Source organism: Syngnathoides biaculeatus, chromosome 10, assembly GCF_019802595.1.
Source record: "Syngnathoides biaculeatus isolate LvHL_M chromosome 10, ASM1980259v1, whole genome shotgun sequence".
Taxonomy (NCBI): Eukaryota; Metazoa; Chordata; class Actinopteri; order Syngnathiformes; family Syngnathidae; genus Syngnathoides; species Syngnathoides biaculeatus.
Genome location: NC_084649.1, coordinates 13,933,306 through 13,953,953, shown reverse-complemented (window position 1 = coordinate 13,953,953; position 20,648 = coordinate 13,933,306). Strand labels below are relative to the sequence as shown.

The window sequence follows — 20,648 nt, the reverse complement described above, 5'->3', positions numbered from 1 at the left end:
TTATCCATGAAAATTTTCAAGGAGGCCCACTTCTATGCCTTTGTGTGACTTTTCCATTCTGTCTGTCACGCTGTCGCAACTTGCTGAGAGTTGTGGACAAAAGAAACGATATAGGATCTGATTCTGTCTCTTCTATCTTGTACTTATCTAGAGGACCTTCTTTTGGTTCTTGAGTGTCATGAGTGTGATAATGTCTTCCATCAGTGATAAAATGCTGACTGAACTTGTGTATAAGTATTATGAGATGCTGCAAACGTGTCCTAAACCATCAAAGGTGTACTTTTGCTGATCCTTTTTTTTTGGAAAGTCAGGACCAAATCCCAAGAAGCCTGAGTGTATTAAGCACTTTCTGATTGATCTAACGGGTGTCGGGGGAGATTTGTAGCCGTAACAAAAGTAGAAGAGGAGTAGCATGGGGTCTGATGGATGGTGGTGATTTGTCAAAGAGGATGGGGTGTAGAGCTGGGTGGGGGTAACTGCACAGAGAGCTGTTATATAACAAACGGCCCTCCTCACCTAAAAGCAGTCTAATCTAATGTGAATCTGACTGTAATCCTCTTGACATACTGCAGTCTCACTACATTCTGTTCTCTATCTCTGAACAGCGCTTCATAATCCCTCTGTTAAGTCACCATGTAGGTTAAATTTTCACTTTCCTCTCCCAACAGACATTTTGACATTCCAACAGCAGAATTGAGCTGGTCTGTCCTTCTAAATGATGTTATCTCAAGAATAATTGGGCTTTTGGCTGCTCTGACTGTCGACTTATGAGAGACCAGACCGACGACTTTTCAAAATACAAGCCATCGCTTGGCTGGGTTTGAGTAGCCAGCAAGAATTTGAGATACGACCACCAGCTATGGTGGCAGTGAACTCAACAACAAGCTGCAGGATGGCAGATAGTGTGATATTTTTCAAAAAAGAACCCGCACACACACCCTTCATTGCCACTCCGAAGAGAACTTCACTTTAAAACTAAACAGATGACACACAACTATTTAACCAATTCACCAAGTCCGGTGGCTCAATGCTAAAAGTGCAAAATGCCAAAGATGTGTTAATAAAGGTAGCATCGATGTGTGCAGTATGAGTCTTTAAACTCACTTTTATATTTGAACACATACAGTAGCAATAACATGGAGACAAAGCAGATCATAAAACAATACTCAGGCATATATTCTTTATCCTCTGTGAAAACTAACATTGTGGCGGTTTGGATATGATTGTTTTCTATATTTTATCATCATATCATAGTATGTGTTTGAATTATACAGTGCCTTAGTCACAAAGGTGTGTCTAACACACACACGCACACACTGGTAAAACAACAATGCCCATTAAATTATTATGACGCATAAACTGTATTGTTAATCTTCATTTCAAGTATATTCTCGTTTATTTTTATCAAGTACAATACTGTAGATCAATATTTTTCATTGAAGACACGTTACAATTTATTACAATTACATAATTATTTTTGGGGGGGTGTTAAGAGTTCTAGCAGTTTGGTGAAGACCCTTTTCTATTCCAACATGCCTGTTTAGAAGTGGACATACTGTACAAAGGTTCTTAAAGTGTCGTTTGGATGAATTGGGTGTGGAAAGCCCTGACTTTGAGTCCCATCTAAAACCACTGGATGGAGTTAGAAAAAATATTGTGAGTGACCCCTGATCTCAAAAATTTATGTTTTTCTGAGCGGGTAGCTGCAAAAGGGGAGACAAACTCCGCAAACATCCATTGGCTTGCATCTCACCTTGCCTCTAGGCTACAACTCTGACTCTCTGACTCAAACACCCGACAGTGACTCAGTTCTCCTGGCCGCTTGATTACATCCAGATGCTGTCCAGAAAAGCCTGCAGGATTCATCTGGCTTCCAGAAACCTCTCAGCAAGGTTTTGGGTTACCAGACAGTGGTGAAATGTGGATTTGGCACAATTACTGAAAAATGTGTGTGAATACAAAGCTGTTTATATGTAAACGCTAAACTGCATTTGCATGTTTTGTGGTTCATAGCCGAAGCACTTGTTATTTGGTTGCATATATCATCATTAAGACATGAAACATGAGGTAGGGATTTGACTGCTGGGAAGGTAAAAATGTGTGCCGAAAATTATCTGAAACATTATACAGTACATTACTATACTGCATACAGCATACCAATATAAGACGCTATCATGACCATATACATGAAACCTCAGCTTTTTTTTCAAATTATGAATTCATTTATTTTGGTCCGTGATTTTTCTGCAACATCAGTCACTGGCATTTGACAGGCGTGTACGCGCCCGCGCACCATCGCACTAGCAAATCTGGCCAGTCGAGCACAAAAAAATCACGCGCGTAAAATTTGTTACGAGTAGAAATGCATAGATATTGAAAGACGTTGCTTATTTTGTGTAGTCTTGACCAATGTTCCCTCAAAGCTGCGCCACTGTCCATTTGCACACTTTTCGCATACTCTCAGCGCACAAGAAAACCGATCAAGCGCAGTTAACCACAACCTGATGTCTTAATTTTTTTCCAACAAGTTGCTGCTCAGCTTACTTCTACTTCCTAGTTTACCTGACACTGCACCCCCCTCTCCGCTCTTAAAAGGGTACACTCATAATTACAAACAGAACACACCCGCAACGTTATATCTGCAGGCATGACTGCTGGACCACACCCGTAACTTTATATCTGTGGGCATGACTGACTACACCTGGACATTTTTCAAATGTGATCGACTGCAACACTCGGAAGATTCCATCAAAATGTTGGCTAATAGGAAAGTAGTAATTGGTGACAAGGAAGTACAGTATTTCGAAATGATAAAGCTTGACTAAAGTCTTTGTATGTCGAGGAGAAATAACTGGTGAGTGTAGCCGGGGGTTGTTAATGTAAAGTACAGAGTTTTTGCCACATGTCTACGTATTTACTTGCTCTGCCGAGTGGCTATCATAAAGATCTAGCTAACAAACATCATCGTTACCATTATTACTTGACCTTGTATTCTTACAGATTGCGAAGCCGATATACGCACTTTTGGTGCGTTTTACTGAAATAAAATCATCTTAGCAATTTGTTTTTAGGGACGACGGTGTAAAATGATAGCTTGAAATTATAGTGTTTGGGGAGCAGGGTTTGTGGTATATGGTTTAAACTTTACATGGAATATATATTTTTTTGCTGTGCACGGAAAATAGCAAAGGGTTGTTAAATGTTCAAGTCAGGCAACAGGGTTCATAATGACTAAAAGTGTAAATTACATATTATACCCAAACCTCAACCAAAACCCTCACTGTCAATCGTGTCTGACGGGCAGAGTGAGTTAGGGACTGTATATTGTCAGATGTAATTTTCTGTGAGGTTATAATAGAGACATTACAAGACTTTTCGCGTCTCCTTCTCGCAGGACTTTCAATATGTCTTCCTGTTGGGAAGGCTGCAGAGTAGACGAAGGTTCGCAGCTCCACGGGCCATCATTCCACACCTGTGCAAGAAAAGGGACGCATTGTCGTCGAATGGTTCATCTGAATAAATACAAGTATTAATATATTTAAAACCCCACCATATCTGCAGAGGGGAGAATTGTGTAGTCACGATCATGCAGGTCCAAAGGTCTCGGCTGAGCTCTGCTGTGGGAAAGCAGCGAAGGCTGCTGTCTGCCGTCTGACCTGTACATCTGCTTCTGGACCCCCCGTCCTCCCCCTCTGGAGTCGGAGTTTAGCTTGCGGACCGGAGCGGTGAACCACTTCTTCAAGGCGCTGACGGGGTGCCGCGATCTGCCAGCCGGGCTGGAGCTGTCTGAGGCCTGGAGGGGCGCCAGGCCCGGCACAGGGTTAATGGTACCATCGATGGTCGCCACAGAATACGACTCCGCTGCAAGGAGCAGAGCTTGTTAGTTTTGTGATTTTGTACTCTTGGGTCACAAGCTGTAGACAGAATTCTATGCAAATGTTCAATTTCCTGTACTGAGCTCCAACTGAAACATACAGTAACTCACTGCAACTGCTGTACCCAAAGGTGCAACTTTCCAATTACTAGTACAGATTAGCACTCATGAGGAATGTCTCAAAATCACAAGCAGAAATTCTATACATTATTTTGACTGTAGATTTGTCACAGACGGTGAAAAGAGCATACTTTAAATATAGTCATGGGAAACGGTTCCTTTTCCTTCTCCTGCTCCTGGTACTGGAAAGTAGCTGTTTGAGATGCAAAAAGGAACCTAGTTGTAGTTAAACCTCAAACAACACAGGGGAACCCCATTTTTGTTACATCGAAGAGCTGTTTTTAAAAAACAAACTGAACTGAAACGTAGTTATAGTTGGGTCAATAAAAAAAAATACTAATACCATGAGTCATGCACATTTATCCTGTTCAGGGTCATGAAAGGCAGACCCCACCCTGAACTGGTTGCTGGTCAGTTGCAGGGCACATAGACACAGGCAACCCTTTGCACTCACATTCACACAATAAGTAAGAGAGAAAAGTGACTGATATTAAAACAATAAGATGGAGTTGAATACATTTGGAGTAGTAGCAAAATAGCAATGAAACTATGAATTAAATTTGATTGTCGTGCTCATGGTTAGTGCACGTTTGCTACTATCTAATGACTGCAGCATGAATCAAAAGGACACAAGTAAAAGTATAAACCTCAAGATGGTCAAACCTCAACTGGTTCATTCATCAGGAATTCAATATATGACCCTGTTATGCCCCAGCTGGATTTTCTTTTACACATTTTTAGCTTAAATTTTGTGTCATCAAATCTTCACAGGGTGTTTCCATTAAGAAGCCTAACATTAGCATGTCATCCATTCATTTTTGGCATGTCATCCATTCATTTTTGTTGTCTTGTGACTATATTACAATGAGCAATGTTCATGCTCAATGTCAACAATGTCAGCATATTCATGTAAAGTTTTTAAGTTCTAGCTCAGGGTGACTTCTCTGATGTTAGACTACATGTTTCAGTTTCATGGTGAGTTCATTGAACTCAATTTCATAATAGTTCAATGTTTCATTTTTAATGTGTTTCGAGTCATCTACCTGTTGGAAGATACCACAAGGCCCACAACTGAGATTAAGCATTTTGACACATTTTGTTCCAGAATGCCGCAATTGTCTTGAGATTTGATTGGTGGATAGAGCAAAGCGTCCCCAGAACATAACTGCGGCTCCTTTATGTTTCCCAGTTAGTACCGTGACCTTTATTGCTGATGTAATTCCCCAAGATGCTCCAGTTTAGCCTCTTGGGTCCATAGGAGCTTTGGGGCTTGTGAATAGACATTTCGGAAAGTTCCACTATCATTAGTTTCAAATTGTCTTCCTCCACCCCCCACCCTTTCTTCACCGGAAGGGTACCAACAATTTTGTTCAACTATACTGATGATTTTCTCCTCAAAACCCAGTTAATAAATTTACGTACTGTTAAATTCCATCACTTATTGGCAACAGCTCTCCCTTTTTGGTGGAGTGGAAGCTTTACCCCATTAAGCATCAACAATGACACAAAATCAGGTGTGTTCAAAACAAAAGCACAGGGGCCAAATGGAGCCCCCCATCCGTTATTTATCAATTGGTCAATAATTTGAAGGTAAAACAGACTCACATGGTGACTGACCAATAGGATCGGAAGAGTAAAGTGGCCCTCGCAGCCTTTCATTTTTCTCTAAATGCGATCCTTGGGAGAAACTTTTGGACACCTCTCTCCAAAATGGTGTGTGACACTTCCTGCGATGTCCGAATTGCTACTGAGGTACAAGTTAGTGTTTGTTTGAGGAGCTTATGTAAGGGGTCATTTTCCCACAGAGCAACAGCTGGATGTCCATCCGGACCCGAGGGTGTCAGCAGAGCGCGCAGGGACCAACGCTGGGATTTCATCCTTGCATGCTGGCTGCGCAGTACAGGCGGCACCAGTAATATTATTAATGCTTTACCACGGCGAACTAAAGCTGATTTGTGAGAGTTGTCAGGGCCTCTAGTCAGTTGATATGTTGTGTTGCCAGGTGGATTAAAGGCGGATGAGGGTGACTGAAAAAGACAACGGGGTTCAAATATAAGAAAGGTTTATAATCCACCGATAGAATTCCCCGTGAATTTGACTTTTCTTTTTTCGAGTTCTGTGTCCACTGTATTGCTGCAACTGTCGAAGTAATTATTTGTGTTGGACAACTCGAAGGGATTCCGTTTGTATAACGATATATAATTACCGTACATATATAATAAAAGTACATACATATAATTAAATACGATTACATGTCACTTAAGCAGAAAATAACTTTCACTGCTTACTGACGCATGGAAATCTGAGAATCGGTTAATCCCCTTCATATTTTATCAGGCTCTGATAAAAGAAACTTGAGATTCTGTGACCCATTAACATCAAAATGTTTTAGTTTAATATTTATCTATTTATGACAAATATTTCTTGAGAGCAATGTAGCAGCCCTGGCTAACGTGGAATTGTTTCAAATGCTAGCGCTGCTGAAGCTTTATGTGGATTCTCTGACTTTTTATCACAACTACACACTTTTATCACCACATCCCATGATGAATGTTCAATATTTGAAAATGGTGCTCATGCATTTTAGTGAGGGGTGTGGCTTCGGTCCAGTCTTGGGGGGAGGAATTCGTCAAGTGCAGCTACATTCAATGCTTCCTACCAGTTTCACTGCAACACTGCCAACTCCTCATTTAACACATACTGGACTTTACAAGTTTAAAGCACCACCATTATGTGCAGTTTGAACATTAACATTAAATATTTCTGAAAGAAAACACGAAACAGCATTTTACTCAAACATGAAATACACTGTACCAGAATATAATTAAAGTTTAAGCCACTATAACATTATATGTATGTATGCATGGTTTGAATTTCTAATTCAGTGATTCTTGAGGGAGGCCGCATACCGCTAAATAATCCATTCATCACGATTTACTAGTCGAGGGTATGCTGGAGCCTTTTCCAGCAAACAGCGGGCACGAGGTGGGGTAAAACCTGGACTGGTTGTCAGCCAATCACAGGGCACATGAACATTCACACTCACATTCATACCTATGAGCAATGTAGAGTCTTCAATTAACCTACCATACCCATTTTTGGGATGTGGGAGGAAAACGGAGTACCCGCAAAAAACTCACGCAGGCACAGGGAGAACATGGAACCTCCACACAGCTGAGGCTGGATTTGAACCCCAGTCCTCAGAACTGTGAGGCAGATGTGCGAACCAGTTGTTACCGTACTCCACCGCTGTGAATAATAGAGGAAACTACTTGTATAAACTGTGGACCTTATGAATTGGGACACATAAGGACGTCCCCACGAGACGTTTGCAGATGAAAAGAAAAGCAGTGATTTAAATGTGATATTATGTAACTGGTCACAGTCTCCTAATATTTCAAAGCAAAGTTTGCTGCCAAACACGCCTGCCAGAGTCCTCACTTATCTTATAGCAAACTCCACCACAATTCCAATATCCATCCATTATTAAGGTAAAAGAGTGTGTGCGTGACTAGAATAATGTGTGATTAATCAGAGATTAATACATTAAGAGGATAATGTTTCTGTGATTAATCGTAAATTCACGCTCTAACTTTGGAAGCACTAAAATAAACCCAAAATTCAAAACATTGACATTTCCAACATTTACATACTTGACGTGAGCGGTAACGCTGCAAGAGTAAACTTGATAAGCAAAAGGTGATTTCTTTTATTACTCCTGAAATTAAGTTGCTCTCAAACATGCCATGACCAATAAAAAAATCCTAGCACTGTAAATCTTTGTTACTCTACCGACTAATATTGTATTGTATTGTCTATTTGATATCTGTTTTCTCATGTAAAATGTCATTGGCAGACTTTATTTTTAACCATTGCAACAATAGTAATCTTTCCTGAAATATCCAGTCTACCTAGTGGTTGGTGCCCCACCAATTTACTTCCTACAAAAACTCTCCTGCTTGGCTTCATTTTCTCAGGTCACATTAATTCTCAGCATCCATCCACATAGAGCGCCTCTGTAATCACTTTGTGAGCAACTGGAGCGACACAGGATTTAAGGGTCAAGGCAGTGACTGCACATAAAGTGTGTGTGTTTACTTGCTTTGGCTCCAAACCACTGCGACAATAACAGGAGTATTCATTTTGGTATGTATCCAGTAGCACACACAGTGCATACAAAATTACCTACATTATAAAGCAGAACAAAACACTACATAATTTATACCAACGCTACCACCAAATATTGATGTAGCACTCATCATTAAAGGCATGTTTATACGTAGAGTATTAATAAACATATTGGTACCCTTGGGGTGCAGATGTTTTTTTACCATGACTCTGTTGTCTATGAAATACTGTATATTTGTCTGAAAAATATCGTCTCACTATTGTGGCATTTAGCAACTAGGGATCATTTTGGTAATCCTAATTGCGCTCATACAGGAAAAGTTTGATTTCATGTCAAGAAGTCAAGGACATCTTAAAATATGTCTTTTTATACAGTCATTGCTAAAGCACGACTGTGTTACGGTGAAGCTTGTGGATATAAATATCTTTTGTATAGGAATACAGTATATACTTTTTGTACAGCTCTTACATCACAGTTTTTCCACTACCTTTGAGCCAAGGCACATTTTATATTCGGGAAAAAACTTACGGCACATTAACCAAAAATGTCATAAAACATAGATGCATAGCAATGTCATCAATGGAAGAGCATTCTATTGTTCTGCTTGTCATTTTACTTCGCTGGCATAAATCCATCCATCCATCCATTTTCTTTGCTGCTTATCCTCACGAGGGTCGCGGTGAGTGCTGGAGTCTATCCCAGCTGTCAACAGGCAGGAGGTGGGGTACACCCTGAACTGGTTGCCAGCCAATCGCAGGGCACATGGAGACAAACAGCCGCACTCACAATCACACCTAGGGGCAATTTAGAGTGTCCAACTAATGTTGCATGTTTTTTTGGGGGGACGTAGGAGGAAACCGGCGTGCCCGGAGAAAACCCACACAGGCACGGAGAGAACATGCAAACTCCACACAGGCGGGTCCAGGATTGAACCCGTGACCTCAGAACTGTGAGGCCAACGCTTTACCAGTAGATCCGCCATGCCGCCCCAAAGGTACATTATTTGGAGCAAATTTTCAGACCAATCAGGTGAAATTGGACAATTTCCCAGGGCACATCTATTAATCTGTCACGACACACCAATGTGCCATTGTACACAACTGTATACAGGATGTACAAAAAAAAAAAAAATTCTAACCTGATCTCCAGATTTTCCATTTATTTCCATTCACTATACAGCTCATAGTGATAGACATCAATTGAATTTAAAGGTCACATTTTACAGCTGCCTGGTCAGAAACAAATTTAAAGTAGGAAGAGGTGAAATTATAAGAATGGAAGAGAACAGGATGGACAACATGGGAAAGTTTTGGGGAAAGAGCCCACGTTCTGTACCTCTGACTTGGACAACGCAGCAGCCACATTTACGCAGCAGTTTTCTAAACAGGTGCTGACAACCGCATCCTCGTTGCTGGTGACCCCCTCTCATGACCATTGCCACAGGCGGACTCAGTCACATCAGATGTAAGCATAGTGCTGGAAAAACACTGACACATGCAAACCCACCACCGTATTCAGCGGGTAATCCCCAGGGGAAAAGATAAACATATTCCCTCGGTCATTTTCCAAAAAGAAAACAAAGATGCTCAATTTCCCTGTGGTCAGATCGTGGGCAACGGGCGTATGAGAGGAACCATATGTACTCGAGGGGCTGATAGAGAGGAAAGGGGGGTGGCGGGATATGTGACGAGGGTGGGATAACACGCTCACATGGCTCAGCCAGTGTTGACATCCTGGCCCCGCCTCCTGTCATCCTTTTGGTCACCCTTCTTTGATTCCCCATCCATGATTTTACGCTGCTTCACTTTTGGTCAGCAGCGTATTTAATAATGGCAACCACATTTATCAAGAGGACAGAGAATAACAACTAATACTGAAACAAGCTATGCCATTGAACATCATTAACTAATCCAAGTGCGCAACATTTGACACCGTAAATACAATTATCAACATCCAATGGTGACTTGAAATACTACAAGTGACCTGACTCATGAGTTTTCTTTCCAGATATTAGCATCCATTCGGCCAATTATTTTTCTTTGAATTGCCCAAAAAAAAATAAATAAATAAATACTAACTTTATGTGCAGTAAACTCGACTTAAGTCACTTGACTTAATTCACAGATATTTAAAGACAAATGGTGGATCAACTCATGAAGACAGACAATATAAAATTACTAAAATATTATTGAACCTTTGCGTAAAATGACTTATTGCAGATTAGTGGGGCATAGTAATTGTTAAAGGTATTTTGTCTGCGTCTTAATTAATATACTGCTGCCCAGTGGCCAACTCGCACCCGCATGATGGAGTTGCAATGAATTAATCATGATGCACAAAGTTGTACACATTCTATTCAATCATGGTATAACTTTGTTTCATAAAGTAATCCATTGATTTTCTTTGCCCCTTATCCTCACAAGGGTTGCGGGGAGTGCTGGAGCCTGTCCCAGCTGTCAAAGGGCAGGAGGCAGAGTACACCCTGAACTGGTTGCCAGCCAATCGCAGGGCACCTGGAGACACACAGCCTCACTCACAATCACACCTAGGGGCAATTTAGAGTGTCTAATTAATGTTTCATGCTTTCGGGAGTGCCCAGAGAAAGCCCACGCAGGCACGGGGAGAAAATGCAACGCCCACACAGGCGGGTCTGGGATTGAACCCGAGACCTCAGAACTGTGTGACCAACGCTTTACCAGCTGATCTACCATGCTGTCCATAAAGTAATAAAGTGCCATTTTTCTTGTTCAAAAACACTGCAAAAATGTTTTTGGGGGAAAGGCTGGAACGGATTAATGCATCTCCATTCATTTCACAGATGATTTGAGACGAGTTCTTTGAGTTAAGAGCATGGTCACGGAATGAGTTAAACTTTTATCACAAGGTAGAACTTTATTGGTAAATGAATACCTCTGTGACAAATTGCTGTAAATTGAACATTATTATCCATTCTTACTGATTTCACTCAACTATGGGGGTGAACCTAATGCTGTGGCCACTGAGTCATTGTTCCTCAGCCATGTCTAATCTACATGTCTGAACAACAAAGCCCACTTCTCACTTGCCTTCATGATCACAGGTAGCAAAAGAATCTGTGGTGGAAAAAGTTCCAAGTGGAAATATCATCAGTGATATGAGCTGGCAGGATTGAGACAGGCAGATTTAATCTCAAAACCAAGATTAAGTATTCATGACTAGATGATCTTCTGAGTACAGCTGTCCAGTCATGTGGGAGCCAGTACTGTGATTCAAATGCACATAAACTCGCACGAACCCAAACATGGAAATAGTCAGTGAAGGAAAAGATTAAGATTTTGATTCATCAGTTGATTATGTAACACACGTTCATTATTAATGCTTATGCTTGACCAGCAAAACTCAAATGTTATTCAAATGTGCTGGGTTCTTTTCCATGAGATTTTCCTTTGAATGACTATAACCACTCAATATTTAATCTTGAAGTCATCACGGGCCTGCCTGTGTGAAGTGTGGATGTTCTCCCCGTGCCTGTGTGGGTTTTCTCCGGGCACTCTGGTTTCCTCCCACATCCCCAAAACATGCAACGTTAATTGGACAGTCTAAATTGCCCCTAGGTGTGATTGTGAGTGCGGCTGTTTGTCTCTATGTGCCCTACGATTGGCTGGCAACCAATTCATGGTGTACTGGCCTCTTGGCGGTTGACAGCTCGGATAGGCGCCAGCACTCCCCAGAACCCTTTTGAGGATAAGTGGTTAAGAAAATGGATGGATGGAAATATAAATAAATTCATAATAACCTTGATAACAACCTTTGGAACTTGAATTTTTATTGCAGTGTGAAAATAATGGAAGTGCTCGCTTTCACTTTGTGTGTTCCCTAATCATGTCTTAATCTTTTTTTTTTCATACCCAAAAATTGTGATTTTGTCGTTAAATATTTGATCAGTTGTTTTTACCTTTGCAAAGATATTTTTTTTGTGTGACTCACAAAAGAAAATCAAGTGTCTACTCCTGTCAAAGTTAGGATGGTTAAACATAGACATAAGGAGAAAATAGACAAATGAAGACAGTCACGGCATAAAAAAGGGAGCACAGGAGGGACGAGCACAAATAGCGGACAAACCAGATTAACAAACCCTCCAGTTCTGCTGCCTTTAGAGCTCACTTTTACAACTACAACTTTGCAATTTTTTTAATGACATAGTTCAAGATACTAAAAATCCAATAATCTCTACCACACAAATGACAATACTTCAGCCACCTAGAACTGACACATTCGACACCTGTCACTGACCAAACAGTTGAAGAAATTTCCAATCTGAGTTCATGCACATGTTTGCCTTAATGAGTTACCCACGAGATTTATAAAGGTGCTGAGCAGTTTATTACCACAACTTGCTCATTTAGTTAACGTGTTATTTCAGACAATAATTTCCAAAAGCCTTGAAAACGAATGTCATTAAGTTTCTCCTAAAGAATGATGTAACAGTACTGAGGAACTAGTGACCCATATCAAATCTGTCATTTTCAGGCAAGCTCCAAGGAAAAAAAATTTTTCCGTAAACTCACCAAATTTCTCCTGTGTAACAATGTTTTGGAAACTTTCCAGTCTGGTTTCAGACCCCACCACAGCATGGAGACAGTTCTGATTAAGGTGATAAACGATATCAGTCTGAACACAGACGCAGGCAAAGTATAAGCCTTAGTCCAGCTGGACCCGAGCACGGCCTATGACACAGTGGACCATGGGATCTGATTACAGAGGTTGGAAAACAGGGTGGGAACATCTGATGTTGCACAAAAATGGTTGAAGTCCTCTCTCAAGACGTACTGTGTTGAAATTGCCGTCTCTGAAAAAAAAAAAAAAAGGCCCTGATCTGTGGGGTTCCCCAGGGCTCGATCTTGGGACCCCATTTTTTTTTATCTGTATATGCTACCATTGTGTCAACTAACACATAGCAAAAATGTGCCCTACCTTAACTATGAGGATGCAACTCAGTGCTACTTGTCACTGAATGGAGTGGAAACATGGGTCTTTAGATTCACTCTGTTATTGCCTCGACCAGATCAGTGCATGGATGCAAAACACCTTTCTCCAGTTGAAGTCAGACAAAACTGAAACCATTGTCTTTGGCCAACAGAGGCAAAGAAAGTGCCACCAATCACCTTCAGTCCCTCTCTCTAAAACCCAATAATCTGATTAGAACTCTATGGGTGATTATGGATTCAGACCTGAACTGAAGTGCGACATTCATTCAATAACATCTGCAGCTTTTTACTACGTCAAAAACATAACCAGAGTACAAGGTATAGTGTCAAAAGCAGATTTAGAGAGACTAATTCATGTGTTTGCCTCCAGCAGATTAAACTACTGTAATGGCCTGCTCATTGGTCTCTCTAAACGAGCTGTTAAGCAGCTACCGTTTATTGAATGTTCTACTGCTTGAGTCCTGACCAGTACCAAAAAATAAGAGCACATTAATTCAGTGCTGAGATCTCCTCACTTAATTCCTGTCACACAGAATAGCACTTCTTGAGTACATAATTTCTTTAAAATAGTGTGTTTTCATTTATTTCTAGTTATTTTTTAGCCAAACACTGACAAAAACTAAGTACAAATTAATTTTGGGTATGGAAAGGACAAATTGCATTTCCATACATTTCATTGGGAAATATTACATCGGGTTAAGAATCTTTTGGGTGACAAACAGGGTCATGGAACCAATTGAATTTGTAACCCAAGGTTTCACTCAAGAGTATGTATTCATGTTTGTATTCTACTTCCCCCTGGTGGCCAAAGCGCATACACATTTAATCTAGGATTATCTTATTTGTTATAACTGTACTTTGATTTTATGAAGCACGATAACACCGAGTGGTATTTTTCTTATTAGAACCATGTTACAATTTTTTTTGTTGGCATTTTATGAAAGTAGAACTAATTCATGCCATTCCATTTATTTCAATGGGGAAAGATGATTTGAGACACGTCTGAGTGACTTGATTTACGAGCATGGTCACAACAAATTAAATCCGGTAGTCAAGGTGTCACATATTGACTTTTATATGCATTTCCTACCTTGTTGAATCCATGCATTTTCTGAACCAGTTATCCTCACTAGGGTATGTGTGTGCTGGTGCCTATCCCAGCTGACTCCAGGTATTGGGGTGGATGGATGGGCGTGAACACACTGTGAACTGTTCACCAGTCAATAACAGGGTACCATAGACCAATCATTCACACCCACACCTGCGGAGAATGTAGACTCTATCTTGTAGAGTCCACAATGAATCATGGATGTTTTTTGAAAAGTGGGAAGAAAGTCCCCCCCAAAAGAAAGACCCCCCCCAAAAAAAAAAAAAAAAAAACACAAGTGTGCCCAGATTACAACCCGGGACCCACTTAAACACCTTGTGAAATCATTCTAGATAATGAGTTTAAGAAATCTTTAACATGTGTTTTTACTGTTTTTACAAACAGTAGATGGATATAAATTACTAATAAAATCAAAGTACAATTGAACAAATTTGTTATGTCAGAAGTGTTCACCAAACTGTCACATGAATCAATGCCAAAGGAAAAAAAAACAACGGGTTAGAAAATTTACCTACAATGTGGCCTACAATAAAAATTTGTTTGACACCCTGACATTTAGTTTCCCCCGATTGAAAGATTGTTTGTACTATTGTTAGAATAATAATTATTATTTAATATTCTTAATTTGGCAGCCTGGCGGATAAGCGAGTAAAGCGTTGGCCTCACAGTTCTGAGGATCCAGGTTCAATCCCAGGCCCGCCTATGTGGAGTTTGCATGTTCTCCTCATGTCTGCGTGGGTTTTTCTCCGAGCATTTCGATTTCCTCCCACATCCCAAAAAACATTCAACATTAATTGGACACTCTAAATTGCCCCTAGGTGTGATTGTGAGTGCGGCAGTTTGTCTCAATTTCCCCTGTGATTGGCTGGCAACCAGTTCAGGGTGTACCCCGCCTCCTGCCCGTTAACAGCTGGGACAGGCTCCGGCACTCCCCGTGTCCCGCGTGAGGATAAGCGGCTAAGAAAATGGATGGATGGGTTCTTAACTTACACATGATGTAATATTGTCATCATAATTATTATTATTACCAATGCATCCTGCAGCCACTTTGGACCTGCTGGCCAACTTGCATTCCATATTTGTGTGTTGATTGTTGTCACCCGTCACCAGTTTCTCCTTGCTGAAGTCTGAAATCGTACACACAGTGGGTGTGTCAACAAATAAAAATGAACACACCATTATATTTCTCTCTGAAAAACCTGTGCAAGTGCCCTATGACTACTCTCACCCTTTTTTTTCATTTGTAGTGTTTGGGAAATTCAGAGCACGTCTCGAAAGAAATAAAATGTATTTAGAGAATAAGATAGCCATGTCTCCTTCAAATGCATTTTAATCTCGACTCACACCTTTCGGTCCGCTAATTTTGCTTCAGTGGGAGTGCTTTTTTATTTTAGTGGTAGGATTTGTCTGGCAGCTAACAGCACAACAATTATGAAAGCAAAAAGATAGCCTTTTCAAAACAAGAACAATTTACTTTTGAATCAAAACTATGACAGGTTTGTCAAATATTATAAAATCTTTGGATTCTTCTCATTCTACACAGGCAAGCACAACTAATATAATGATAAAATGAGCATAAGTTAGATATGACTGAAGTTGGTGGAGGTTTAGATTTGCTGAACCAAACTTGTCAAGGATAATATGAATGGATGCATAGCGTTGAGCTTTTTGAAAATGAATGTTTTAATTTTCACCTCATTTGTATGACAATGCCACACTCACTTTGTCCACCATGTATCCCTTAGTTTGTCGAGTCCGTCCTTGTACTTTCGCCAAAGTCTTCATTGTTCATCTCTTGCTCTTCCTTGTGTATCAAAACTCGTCCTTCATCTCGAGCTCACCCTCACTCCTCTCCTCTGTGGAGCGTCTCCTTGTCTGCGGATAGACAGAGGAAGAGGAAGAAGAAAACATGTCAGCCAGTGTTTGGCTTTCACTCCAGGAAAACAAAAGAAGAGAATATTTCTTCTTCTGGGCACATGAGGACGGCTGGTCAGACGCAGAGGGATCCCTCCTCAGGCCACTTGAGTGAGGACGAAGGGAGGGAGTTTGATGTGTCCAGACAGGCCCACAGCCTCGTCCGTCCCACGAGTCCCACGGGTTCATTCCCATAGCAGGCCTTTGAACTGTCTCAGAAAACTTGAATCACTATCATCATGAGCATTGATTGTAAATGTTGTTAAGATTACAGTTTAGACAGTTTCCATCTCCCCGAACGATCTCACAAGTTTCTCATGTTTCAATTGTCCCCTTCGTACAAACACACAAACTGTGTATATGAACCAAACCGGAATTGACTGGTACTAAAAACATACTTTTGATTTTAACTCATTTGCAACGTTAAAATTTGAGTAGTATATGCTGTAAAAGGACTCCATGGTGTTGGTTTCACCCATTAAACAGGAGCAGGGCAAGCAAGAAGGATAAGAGCTTCAGGTAACTGTTCTTCGGGTCAAACATGGTGAAATGAGGCAATGACCCGAGTGCATTCTTTTTTTTTTCCAAAGAAAGAAATGGCAAGGACCCATTTTCCATGTACATCTGACTCAGCGTTCACAACAAATATTCCCATAGGAAATAATGGCAATAGAAACAATCCATTTGTTCACTGTACAGTTTTTTTTTTATGTGACGTTTTAGGATTCCTAAATACAGCAGATCAAACTCTCAGTCTTTATTAAATCAATAACCCTTGATTGGCACATTTATTTTAACATGCCAGTACTAAGAAGTGTAGAAAATAAATGGCAAAACAAAACAAAAAAAAAACTCCAAAGCACAACCTTAACTGGTTGATTTTAAAAACAAAAAAAGTTTACTGACTTTGTGAGTCCAGCGACGTTTTGCCTAAATTCCCTGTAAATGCAACTTTTTTTTTTTTTTACAGCCTATGTTGAGGGTGTGCAATACTGGAAGCACATTTGTCTTTTTTTTTTTTTTTTAATTCAACATTTTACAACCAGAGAAGCTTTACCACCCCCATTCCCCCATATGCCTTTGATATAACTAACCATGATAATACAGTTCATACATAGCTGAAATGTTCATTGCTTGGGCTTCAGTCTATTAATGCAGCAATGAAAAACAAGACGCCCTCTTGTGGTTTATATTCAACCATGACGTCACCCAACTCAGGCTGCCATTGTTTGTTTGTACTTGTGTTTGAACGTTGTTCCATCTGTAGGGAGCACACTGGTTCTCACTGATGAGATTAATAGCGTGCGTGGGAGTCAATTCATGAGATTCCTCTGGGCTTCCTCGTCTTACGTCATATATCATACATGTAGCTGCAAATTGCTGACTCATTTATAAACAAAAATTATTGTACATGTTCCGGGGGTTATATTTTTGATGTAGATTATTATCAATCATCAATAGTTTTAGGACACTTTATCATGGTATTCATTTGTGTCTGTTAATGGTTCATTTAGTTTTGGTTCATTATGCTGTTGCAAGATCTCTGACTGAGACCAATTTTTCTCACACTGGGAAGCACGTTCCTCTGTAAAACACAGTGATATATTGAGATATCATTGTACCGTGTGCAGATTTGTGACACTCTGTGATAAATTTAGCAAAACAAACCCAGAACATAACAGAGCCCCCTCAATGTTTCACAGTAGGGACAGTGTTCTTTTCTTTGCTTTATCTTTGTCTGCACTGATGTGCTTCGCTGAAATTTTTTTTAGAATTATTTTCCACAGTGGTGTTTAGTCATGAGGTCCACTTTGCTTCAAACAATGACAGATATTATCTGTCTTTTCAATTTATCATTAATTTTCCTCATGCTGCCACGTGCAGGTAGGTAGGCTACAGTCTCATGGACCTTAAATTTCTGAATAATATGTGCAAGTGTCGTCACAGGAACATCAAGCTGCTTGGAGATGGTCTTAGGGTCTTTACCTTTAACATGCTTGTCTACAGTTTTCATTCTAATCTCCTCAAACAACTCTTTCCAAGCTTCCTCTGGTCCATGTTTTGCGTGATACACACCATTTCACCAAACAACGCAGTGAATACTTGTCACCATTTAAAAAGGCCAACTGACTGATTACAAGTTTAAAGAAACCTGCGGTGCTTATTAGTGGACACACCTTGTTTAAACATGTCCTTACGGTCTAATTATTTGTAGTCTTATTAGGGGTACTGTCATTTTCATCCATACCTATTTCAAGAGTTTGTTTTTAAAAGTAATTCTGTTGCGCCACGGTTGAAAACCATCGGAGGGTTTTCATTGGTTGACTTTCATTATGTCTTGATTTATTACTTAAAGTTTTTTTCTGTGAACATTGTTACTTTTTTTCTTTCATTAACAGAGGGGTATCAACAAATTTGTCCACCTATGCATATTTTTGCTCTAATCACATTAATTTATCAAAATAATAGGTTACTTTATTCTTATGAACCATTTAACTACCTTGGATACCATGTAAGTACAGTTATGTGTGTAAGAGGTTATACTAAATATTTGCCATATTTGTGTTTCATAATGAATTTCTTTGTTGGTATTTTTTTATAAATGTATTCTGCTAAAAACACTGACTGAATGTTATACTATACATGTTGTGTAAGTAGGGCGGCACGGTGGATCAGATGGAAAGCGTTGGCCTCACTGTTCTGAGGTCCCGGGTTTAATCCCGGACCTGCCTGTCTGGAGTTTGCATGTTCTCCTCATGTCTGCTTGGGGTTTCTCCGGGCACTCTGGTTTCCTCCGACATCCCAAAAATATGCAACATTAATTGGACACCTCTAAATCAGGGCTCAACAACCTCGAGGCTGAGGGCTACTTAGTGAGCACCGATTGTATGAAGGGCTACGTGACTTGTTTGCGGCAAACTTCAGACTCAGTTCATTACACGTACATAAAATATTTTTAATTTATTGTAGTAAATGCCATTAAAGGTATTTTAAAATTTTAATTCATGTAAGCAAGTAATATTCAGAATTGAAAGCACAAATAATAGTAACAATTTCTGGCCTATGGTATTTTTAGAACATACCTCGCGGGCGCCTTATATGGCCCTCGCTGGGTACCATTCGCCCGCGAGCACCGCGTTGGTGACCCCTGTTCTAAATTATCCCTAGGTCTGATTGTGAGTGTGCCTGTTTGTCTCTATGTGCCCTGCGATTGGCTGGCAACCAGTTCAGGGTGTACCCTGCCTACAGCCCATTGACAGCTGGGATAGGCTCCAGCACTCCCCGCAACCCTTGTGACGATAAGCGGCAAAGAAATTGTTGGATGGATGGATGGCTGTCGTGTAAGTAAAAAGGGTATACAAAGAAACAAGTCACAAAGTGTTTATAATTTTAAAGTGGTATATACAGTCCATTAGATTTGATAAAAATAAAGAAATTACTGGACCGAAACACACAGTAAAATCTGTAAAGCAATGACAAAACCAAATATTTTAATATGGGTAAAATCTGGTGATGGCCTCAGTTTTTAGCAAAGTGTTGTACTTGTTTACAGTACATCTGACAAATAACTCTCATTGTGGGAAATAAAACAAATAATGACAAAAATGTCATATAACAGCATAGGAATCATAAATGGCTTAATCATGTTGTAGAAATCAGAGCAGTTTTTCCACTACCAGTGTTGTGTTGATAAACAAAAAATGGCCAGAGCAGCAAGTAATCCTGCCTGCAAAGGTTTAGGTGGGATGAACGGAGAACAAGTTAGACGGACAGTGTATTCAACTGTGACTCCTCCTCGTTTCAGTTTCATGTCACCACAACGTATGGGATGTAAAAGAGTACAGTACATCCATTCAGAGGCACCACAGGGAACTACCTTCTGAGCAGCTCGGCGGGAATACTGGAAGAAGTTGCAAGTCACCCAAAATCGAAAGTTACACAGGGTGTGATCCGTTTGTGCATATCTTTGGGCTCACACTTGTTGTTCCATGAACACGTTCTAGTAAGTTTCATATCTCCTTGTGTATGTACTCATGTGATGTTGTGTGATTAAACAGGTGGGATGGATGGATAGATAGATAGATAGATAGATAGATAGATATAGATAGATAGATAGATAGAGATAGATAGATAGATAGATATAGATAGATAGATAGATAGATAGATATAGATAGATAGATAGATAGATAGATAGATAGATAGATATAGATAGATAGATAGATATAGATAGATAGATAGATAGATAGATAGATAGATAGATAGATAGATGATAGATAGATAGATAGAGATAGATAGATAGATAGATAGATAGATAGATAGATAGATAGATATCTAACCCGGACGCCACCCGTGCCTGAGGTTATTCTAAGGTTGAGGGTCATTCCCTATTTAGCAGGCACGTGCACTCAGCAAGGCTTTTAATTCCTGATCCTTGTTACTTAACTGTGAGGCCCCTCACATGGCTACACGAAGTCCATGACAGTCAGGTAATTCAGGCATAATCCCTGACCAGGCGGACACTCGCTACCATCGATC

The 20,648-nt window shown here is 40.2% G+C and overlaps 1 protein-coding gene across 3 annotated transcripts in view; it reads right to left on the bottom strand.

Moving 5' to 3' along the window:
• Positions 1-20,648, bottom strand: part of arhgef25b (Rho guanine nucleotide exchange factor (GEF) 25b) — a 32,000-nt gene that overhangs the window by 11,066 nt on the left and 286 nt on the right. For 2 of the 3 annotated variants that reach the window (XM_061832953.1, XM_061832952.1), the window contains exons 2-5: positions 15,921-16,073; positions 15,227-15,325; positions 3,551-3,861; positions 3,368-3,472 (exon numbers count right to left, since the gene is read on the bottom strand). In XM_061832953.1, coding sequence (XP_061688937.1) covers positions 3,368-3,472; positions 3,551-3,861; positions 15,227-15,275 — 465 coding nt within the window. In that variant the 5' untranslated portion in view covers positions 15,276-15,325; positions 15,921-16,073. Of the gene's footprint in view, positions 1-3,367; positions 3,473-3,550; positions 3,862-4,125; positions 4,160-15,226; positions 15,326-15,920; positions 16,074-20,648 lie in introns of those variants that run through there. The other variant, XM_061832954.1, reaches the window with a different exon arrangement.